Below are 10,000 nucleotides of genomic sequence, written 5' to 3'. Positions count from 1 at the left end.
ACAGTATAAAGTCGGGGGCGGAGTTTAATCGGAGGTGTGTGATTGGGTCAGAAGGCTGCTCGTCATCTCCTTCCAGCTCACTGTTGTCTCCTGCCAGGAGCTGAACCGACAAGTCACGCTCCTCCTCAAACACCTGCAGCTGCAAGGAGGCCCCCAGGAGGAGCATGAAGTCATCTACAGGAGAGGAGCGGAGAGGAGAGGAAACAAGGAGAGGAGAGGAGAGGAGAGGAAAGGAGACAAGGAGAGGAGAGAGAGGAGAGGAGAGGAGACAAAGAGAGGAGAGGAAAGAGTAGAGGAAAGGAGACGAGGAGAAGAGAGGAGAAATGAGACAAGGAGAAGAGAGGATAAATGAGACAAGGAGAGGAGAGAGGACAGGAAATGAGACAAGGAGAGGAGAGGAGAAAGGAAAGGAGACAAGGAGAGGAGAGCAGGGGAGAGGAGAGGGGGAGGAGAGAGGACAGGGTTCCACAAATAACTGATATTTATATGGTAATTATAACAGACTGAGGCTGTATTGGAAACTGCCTGGTGCCTACTATACTACCAGTACACTGAGTTGGCTAATGTAGTATGTAGTGAGTATGCAGTATGCAAACAAAAGCAAAATCTACAGTATGCCAAAAATACCTGGATTTTTATTTTTTCAAAATCAGTATGACACTGATTTTGAAAAAAATAAAAATAAAAATCTCCAGTATGCATCTGACCAGTCTACCTCACCTACTGTGTCCCACAATTGCTATGAAAAGCAGTATGCAGTATGTAGAATGTAGTATGTAGAGTAGTATGTACTACATACTACATACTACGTTCTTTAGTCGTAGCTTATGTAGCAGGCGGTTTCCGAATAAGGCTTGAGTCTAAGAGATTGCCAAAATCACACTTTCAGCTTAAGCTTATGAACCAAGGGATTTTCTGACATTAACAAAAAAAAAAAAAAAAGTTTTGGTCCGAATGAAATGTTCTATGGTCTCTCCTGATTCTAAATATAGCTGAATCGCTTGGTTTGATTTGATAACTATTGTTATAAGCATTTTACAAAATGTCTATGGAGAAATGAATGGCAGATGAAATCCCTTGGTTCCTATGCTGAACGTGACATGGGGTCTTTATAGTTGTAATATTGATGATGACGACGATGATGGTCTTACAGAGGAGGAAGAGTGGGTTGGGGGGTGTCAGGTGGTCAGGCAGGAAGAGCCATTTCACCACGTTAGAGTCCAGGCTGGAGGACGGAAACCTCCAGGGGTAGTCTGTACACAAACACACACACACACACACACACACACACACACACACAGACACGTCTCAGGTAATAAAGCAATAAGCCACAGGAGGCCGTGGTTTAGAGTGATTTTATAACAGTTAAAGCAGCTACGAGCAAGATTTTCGATTGTTATTAAACAGTCTAAATTTGATATTGATGCATCACATTCACATCTTACCTCTAATAGTAGACGAGACCAACGCAGAGTAGTCTCGCTTGAACCCCGAGTGAATCGGCCAGTGTTAGTCTGTCTGTGGCCAGGGCAGATCAGGAAGTGAAATGAAACGGTTTGCAGCAGCCACTTCGGCCATAACCACAAAATAACTTCCAAAAAACCTGTTAGAATATAACGAGAGATGTTCGCGAGAGTAGCAAGCCCCTGCATGGCGTTCTCCTTGTTTATGGTCTGTTGCTAGGCAGAGCGAAACGGCGGAAGCTGCCGTGAACCGTTTCGTTTCACTTCCGGGTTTATCCGGCCCGCCGGTAGACAGATAGAGAGAGAGAGAGCCCCCTGGTGACGTGAGGTTAGACAGACACAGACTCTATAATCATCAAGAGAGCAATCTCCGATTCACATGGCTTTGGTCTCAGCTACTATTATAGGTAAGATGTGATGCATCAATATTGTAATTATACTGTTTAACACCTTAAGTGCCATAGCCGAAATAATTCGTCTTACATAATCCAACGCTTAAGTGCCAGAGCCGAGTTTACTCGTCTTACATAAACATTTTTTTTTTTTTGACGGTGGGACATCAATCAACAACTTTTACATCTTCGAGATCACTATTGGAGCAAGATAATGTGTATAATCTATTTTACCGACCCACTAAGTGTTGACAGTGCTCCCCCAGACGACCGAAATCAAAGAAAAAACTGCCGCGGGACCAAGCCGTTCAAGGAAATGCCGTGGCGATTTTACAGTAACAGACTTGTCTTGCCTGAGAGCGGCCGCGCACCGGCAGCAGCACACAGAGAGCGGAGAGCGATTTGCAAAATAGATCATAGGTGAAACACACTTTGAAACACCTCAGAAAGGCCAGAATCAACATCTGCCCATCGCCCACGCATTCCCCGGCCCATCTTGACTCGCACAAGGAGCGTCTGCACGCAGGCAAGCAGGCAGGCAGGCACACAGGCAGGCAGCAGCAAAAGCGCTTCTGACACGCCCGCTGTACAGCGGAGGGAGGAGGGAGGAGGGAGGAGGGAGGAGGGAGTTTGAATGAGAGGGGTGTTTCCTGTTGTTATGGAGGAAATTACTGTTCAAAACTATTGTTTAGAATGTCTGACGGTCTTACTGATGCCAAAAATGAATGGTTAAAGTGACTGTTTCACAAAAAGCCATTTATCTCTGAATAAATTTCCAGACGCTGAAACCATGCTGTACTCAACGGCTAATATCTACATAACTACTAACTCTGCAAACTAACTCTTTTAGACAGAGAAAGCACACATTCTATTAGTTATTTTTAGATGATTGGTGTTCATGAATTCTTAACAGAAAAGAATCCTCGGCTGTCTCTAAAATGAGCCAGAATCGTCAAAAACACCCCTGGCACAACTTACCTACAGGAATGAAAACATGGCTGGCATTCAATGTGTTAATAACAATCGAAAATCTTGCTCGTAGCTGCTTTAAGGGGCTTTGTCAGGCCCAATGTGAACTAGATGACCGCACCACGGATATATGCCTCCGCCAACAAGTGAGCAGTGGACATGCATGTCTGTCCAGACTTTGACATTTGAGCCAAATGTAAAGAAATTCCGTCAAGGCGTTACTGAGATATTGAGTTAGTGCGTTTTGTGAAAACCGCGTTAAAAAAACACATTTACGCTTCAAAAGTCATAAAAGTGGTCCTCGTTTGTGAAGATTATCTTGCTGAACACAAACTTTGCGGTTTCATAAACTTTTGTTAACCACAGACCTGAAATCCCCATACAAAAATGGCCTTTTCCCCGTAGGAACCGAAGTGCTACCTCATTCCTGCAGTACTCTATGTTCAATTGTGCTTACTGGTATAATAGTTTTGCACTTTCTGAGAAAAGCATTGTCATTTTCACATAGTTAGTGAATACCATAAGGTTTATTTTCACATAGTTAGTGAATACCATAAGGTTTATTTTCACATAGTTAGTGAATACCATAAGGTTTATTTTCACATAGTTAGTGAATACCATAAGGTTTATTTTCACATAGTTAGTGAATACCATAAGGTTTATTTTCACATAGTTAGTGAATACCATAAGGTTTATTTTCACATAGTTAGTGAATACCATAAGGTTTATTTTCACATAGTTAGTGAATACCATAAGGTTTATTTTCACATAGTTAGTGAATAAACCATAAGGTTTATTTTCACATAGTTAGTGAATAAAACATAAGGTTTATTTTCACATAGTTAGTGAATAAACCATAAGGTTTATTTTCAGATGTGGAGCGAAGTCAGATTTGACCCCAAATCCAAGATGGCCACCAATCCCCTGGGTCTAATGTTGAAATGTGCTTATAAGAGTTGTGCACTTTTTGAGAAAAGCATGGCATTTCTCACATAGTGAATACCATTATGGTTTATTTTCAGATGAGGAAAGGACAAGGCATGAACTTGACATTATATCGCTGGGAGTGAAAATATCACACTACTTGATGAATTACATTTTTAAAACCAGATTAAAATATTGCTGCAAATGCAGTGGTCAAGTTCAAGTTTTGTAGCCTAATTGTTCTATTTATTATTTTATACTGTAAAAGCTGCAAGAAATGGCCTAGTAGGCTCAATAGTCTACCTATAGGCTGTGGTTCTGATACATTTTCATAAAAAGAAAAAAGTTTCAACCCCAGAAATCACACCACACGTAATTATTTTAAACTGGGGGCATCTTCAGACTGTCTGGGAGCACACAGGTTATGCTGCTGGCTGTTTCGGCGCGATGCCTGGAAGTCGGAAGGATCTGGTTATTTTGAGATCAGCCGTGGTAACCTCTAGCAAACTGTAGCTAACTTTGGCAGTTAGCGATCTGCAGCTAACGGTTAGCAGGTTAGCAGCTAGCGAGCTATAGCTATCTCTAACCAGCAGCATTTAAAGTAAGTGTGTGTGTGTGTGTGTGTGTGTGTGTGTGTGTGTGTGTGTGCGTGCGCGCACACACACACATGCGTGCGTGTGTACCTCTGCAGGCAGCAGGGGGAAAGCCCACACACAGCAAGTACTGTGCGCTCAGCAGTCCAGAAAGGAAGTAGCAGTACTTGGGCCACAGCAGAGCGATCCGCTTCCTGCTGCGACGTGATAGGACGGCGATGAGACCGAAGGCGTGGCCTACGGCAAACAGATCCATCCGCTGACCAATCACATTGATGGCCAACAGGAAGCAGGTCTGAGGAGCCGAGAGGATTTCTGCTTTAGACTTTGTGTGTGTGTGTGTACGTATATATGTGCATGTGTCTGTGTGTGTGTGTGTGGTGTGTGTGTGTGTGCGTGCGTGCGTCTCTCACCTCCAGTCCAAACTTATAGAAGAAGTAGTTGACAAAGTACTTTGCGCAGCTTAGCAACCCTTTGTCAAGGTGTTGCCTTGTGATGTCATGGAACAATGTTCTGGTGCGGGGCGGGACTATGTTGCCACGGAGACGGTAGAGTTCCTGGTGTCTATAAACGGTCACCTCGAAGGCTAGCAGTGCTAGCATCACCAGGTTATACTGTGGAGACAAGTTAGCACAATGCTACAATCATTATTTCATTAACTATGGGAATGGATTTTTTTTTTAAAGTATACTTTGATTGTTTAGTTTGGCTCAGTTCCCATCCACTAGCATGGCGGAGGCGGGACTTGCGACCTATACTGGGACCGACCACGAGGGTGGCGATCCAGAGGCTTTGGCTTCACTTTTAGAGAGCTTATATCCTGTCCATTCTATATACAGTTAATGGTTGAGACACTTTTTGCTGTTGAAAATATGTATTTTCTGTCGAGCGACACTTAATGTATGTATGTGTGTCTGTGTGTGTGTGTGTGTGTGTGTGTGTTGCGAGGGGTCTCACCCTCAGGTAGTCCAGTAGCTTGCCGTCAGTCTTGCGAAGCCCCACCCACTGGGCGGGGTCAACTGGTCCGGAGTACAGAACAGACCCGGAAAGCTCCAAACTGGAATTATCGGGCTACAGACAGACAGACAGGCAGGCAGGCAGGGAGGCAGGTAGGTAGACAGACAGACACACAGACAGACAGACAGAATTAGAGAAATAACAGAGATAATCACAACACACTGTAGATTTAGTGATAATTATTATGACTCAGCTTGCCTTAAATGACTAGCACAAGCACCAGGAAGGTCTGATGACATCATTCTGCATAATAATTAGCCATGTGCTTCTGTTTGTTTAAGAAATAAGGCATCCAGGAAGGTCCAATGACCTCATTCTGCATAATAATTAGCCATGTGCTTGCTTGTTTGTTTGAGAAAGGAGGACTAATGGAGAGGCCCCGTGGTTAGGCATATTGTTGTGTAGGCATATTAGCTGTTTGCTGCAGCTCACCAAAAAGAAACATGTGCTGCACTAACAACGTGCACTAGCACAAATTAAGTGCTGTAACGAATTCCGTTTATTTATTGTCAAATAACATTTCCATGAGGCTGTTCTTATCAGCAGACCGATCACATGCAATGAACACAGCATTTCATATGAAGTTTTTATCTTAAATTATAATGTATAATAAGAATGAGAATAATTATTGATATCAGCAAATAAGACACTACAGCATGAAATTAGCAACCCATAGATTTATTTTAAAAAAAGAAAAAGAAAAAAAGAAAACAAAAGGGGGCGGTTTCCCGGGATTCCCTGGAAATTTTTCTTCATTTCCCGTTTCCCGCTATGCCTCATTTTCGGGAAAAGTATTAAACCCTAACGTGCACCAAGGCACGCCTAGTTATCTATTACACTGTTACTGGCCGTTCATACCCAATGCAAATTCACGCGGGGAGATTACATACGATTTGCCGCGGGGAGCGAATGAGGCAAAATTCACCTCATTGGCTTGAGTTGAAATGTTCGCTTTTTTGTTATGTTTTTTTTTTTTTTTTTACCAAAAAACAATGCTGATTTATTTTGCACATGATCTCACACATATCCAAAAACTGTAAACCGTTTTGCAGGCATTCATTTAGTTTGACAGTTATTAGTTGGGTGATTGCCGGTGATTCCGTGACCGTGGAGAGCGAAGGTTCATTTCTCATTGGATTTGACATCTATGAAGGTTAATAAACAAATGTAGCTCCGGCGCGTTTCACGAAAATGCGGGCAACGAAGAAGGTGATATATCTGATTAAATGTCCATGTGGTTCAGCTCTAAAAACCAGGACTGCAGAGCATAAGAGTTACATCCGGACTCAGGACCCATTTCCATTTCAGAGTCTTCCCTGAAGTATATCTTTATAGAACACGTCAGAACGCAGAGAAGACGAGGTGATTTGAACGCACACACACACACACACACACACACACACACACACACACACACACACACACACACACACACACACACACACACACACACACACACACACACACACACACACACACACACACACACACACACACACACACACACACACACAGGTCTTCTTACCAGGGAGCAGTTGGAGGCGTAGCGGTGCGGCTGCACGGCGTTGAGCTGGTACAGCATTTTGCACACGGTCACCACACAGGTCCACACTGTGCACACTGCTGCCAACAGGGGGCGCCACGGCGGGCACGACAAGGCCACGCCCACACACACCACAAACACCACGTTAAACACACACACCTGCACAGAGACAGACAGAGTGAGACAAAAAGTGTACTTTAAAACAAATGTCCTACATTAACCAACAATTGTTATTAAGCGGTGCAGCCACTCCTATACGTGACATGTACAGTAGAGAGCTGCGCGGGCCTGAAATCTCGGCCCGAGCCCTCCCCAGCCCGTGACATGCAGGCCCGTGCCCGGCCCGGCCCGGATGAGTTATGAAATGAATTGGCCCGAGCCCGTTGCGAGGCCCGACATCAATATCACGATATGACGACACATCTCTCTCTCCCTCTCTGTGCGCATGCTGCCGCGCTGCTGAACTCGTTGGTCCAAAACGTTGATAGACTATGTTGCCTATAAAGACAACCACCGCAGCTTTCTCTCTGTCTCTCTCTCCCCCTCTCACACACGCTACCGTGGCCTATCAAAATCCAGACATATTGTCTTGAGAAAGAGGTTAGATCGTTTAATTGCCAACAGCAACAATGCCCACAAACTGAAACATTATGTCACTCAAGCATATCGAAATTAAAACAGCAGACTTACCGTTTATAGCTGCATTGAATAACGTCACATTAGTGTCCTCACAATGTATGGTAGATGGGTTCGTTTTCAACAGGTTGAAATGAGCTGTCCCTACTGCAGTGGGGACTGTTTAACTCTCCCCTCGCAAACTTTGTTTTATGTCCATCGATCTTATTTCTCTCTCTCTCACGACACGGACACACGCGGCTTGTTTTGTTGTTGTTTTTTATGCTGACAGTGACAGCACGCTGACTGAAAGATGTCATGAGATGGATTGTGGACTGGAGTGGCAGACTAACGTCACGGTGAGGGTGTGTGTGTGTGTGTGTGTGTGTGTGTGGGGACGGTGTGTGCGTGTCTGTGCGCTCCTCCTCCTCTTGGTCTCACTCTGCTGTGTAAGATAAAGCGAGTAATACAGCTTCATTTTATTTTATTATTGAAACGGGCCCGAACCCGGCCCGGCCCGGGCAGCTCGGAGCAATTCATTAAAAAAAAAAGCCCGGCCCGTATTGGCCAGGCTTTGGGTTTGCAGCTCTCTAATGTACAGTATGCCCGTTTGTGGCACGATTTGTAGCATGAGAGGAGCTAGACCAATCGGGACTTGCCTACGCATATGGAGAGGGGGCGGGAGAGCTTACTTCAACATCTGGGTGTGATTTTATCACTAGATTTCAGCATTGAGGTAATTACATTCATGATTTTGCAAACACTTAGAAAACTGAGCCCGACTAGAAACAAATCTAGAAATAGCGCATTGCAGATGTATGCCTCCGCCAAAAAGTCAAGCAGTCTACATCCATGTCTGTCCAGACCACTGAACTAAATCAAGAGGTCCAGACTCATACAAGCACAAATACCTTGAAGCCCACAGTCCAGTGGTGTGGCCATTCAGCCTTATGGCGCACTTTAGGCAATGTTTGGGAGCACCTCAACAATACAGCTAATCGTTTTCCCAACTTCCTTGTGCATGTTCTGGGGGTGTAACGTACAGACTGTGTATAGCTGCATTCGCCGGATGTAGATGAGACAGTCTGTTTTAAGAGACTACTCGAACCCTGACTCTCTAGGACCTTCCTATCCCTAGCTACGGCCCCTTTCCCCTAGCCCAGTGGTTCTCAAAGCTTTTTGGCGTCAGCACCCTCTTTCCTGGATTTCTGAATCCCTTTACCTGACTACAACTGTCTGCTTAGAAAGAGTAAACCATAGCATACGATGCAATGAATGAATGATGACTGACCTTGATGAAGAATATAACTTGACAAAATAAGAAATGGGGGGAAACAGTTGCAATTAGTGCCTCCTAAGCAGATTTATGTGAACATTACATTTAGTTTCATGATTTATTCTTACATTTTTACATCTTCCCCTTTCTCTCAAGTACCCTCTGCAGTACCCTCACGTACCCCTAGGGGTACGCGTAACCCAGTTTAGGAACCACTGCCCTAGCCCAACCCCTTTCCATCAGCAGGGTCCTTCCCACCAGCCAGCATGCCCTATCCACTCCCTCTACCAAGCCTCCAAGCCTGACTCTCTACGACGTTCCTATCCCTAGCTTCGGCCCATTTTCCCTAGCCCCGCCCCTTACTGATCACCCCCCTCCCACCCCCCAAATACCCCTAACCACTCTCTCTAGCCACCCTTCGAACCCCGACCCTCTACGACCTTCCTATCCCTAGCTATGGCCCATTTTGCCTAGCTCCACCCCTTTCCCTCACCACACCACCTCCCACCACCCACAGACCCTACCCACCCCTCAAATCCACATTCTCTAGGACCTTCCTATCCCTAGCTATGACCCCTTTTACGTAGCCCCACCCCCTTGATGGAACAGATGGACATGCTGCCACAGTGACCTTGAACTTTGTCCACCAAAAGCTAATCAGTTCACCCAAGTTCAGTCCAAGTGGAGGTTTGAGCCAAAGTTGAAGAAATTCCATCAAGGCATTCCTGAGATATCACGTTAACGAGCATGAAAATGGCGGTTGAGGTCACAGTGACCGTGAACATTGAACTTTGACCACCAAAATCGAATCAGTTCATCCTTGAGTCCAAGTGGACGTTTGAGCCAAAAATACGCTGGGCGGAGGCATGAAAACGTGGGAACTTACAGTAGGAAAATGATCCTGGCAAACCTTTTTTTGATTTCTTTTCTCACTTGCCTCTCAGGGCTTCTGCAGTTCAAAATTTTGCCAATCGGTATTTTCAAAAAGTGCTCTGCTCTATACAGTTATGCTTATTATAAAGGTTCACATGAGGCCCAGCATCTCGCACAGTAAAAGCTTAAAGAAGAAACAGACATGTTACCTCTTTAACACAGACCCAGATGATGTAGGAGGAGACGATCTTAACGATGTGAAGTTCCAGGAGCCACCAGAGGAGGCGCTGGAGAGACTGAAGGGACATGAGGAGGCGCAGGAACAAAACAGACAG

At 44.9% G+C, this 10,000-nt stretch overlaps 1 protein-coding gene across 1 annotated transcript in view; it reads right to left on the bottom strand.

The window, feature by feature from the left end:
• Window positions 1-10,000, bottom strand: part of LOC310798586 (piezo-type mechanosensitive ion channel component 2-like) — a gene marked incomplete at its 5' end in the record, with an annotated part of 118,304 nt that overhangs the window by 46,462 nt on the left and 61,842 nt on the right. The window contains 7 exon segments of the mRNA XM_083661126.1: window positions 1-174; window positions 1,152-1,253; window positions 4,432-4,636; window positions 4,755-4,955; window positions 5,299-5,412; window positions 6,884-7,060; window positions 9,875-10,000. The exon segment at window positions 1-174 is cut by the window's left edge and continues 4 nt beyond it; the exon segment at window positions 9,875-10,000 is cut by the window's right edge and continues 32 nt beyond it. Of these exon segments, the coding sequence (XP_083517252.1) occupies window positions 1-174; window positions 1,152-1,253; window positions 4,432-4,636; window positions 4,755-4,955; window positions 5,299-5,412; window positions 6,884-7,060; window positions 9,875-10,000 (1,099 nt within the window).

The sequence above is a fragment of the Poromitra crassiceps genome, assembly GCF_964638095.1.
Source record: "Poromitra crassiceps genome assembly, chromosome: 2".
Lineage (NCBI taxonomy): Eukaryota > Metazoa > Chordata > Actinopteri > Beryciformes > Melamphaidae > Poromitra > Poromitra crassiceps.
This window is presented reverse-complemented; position numbering and strand designations above follow the sequence as displayed.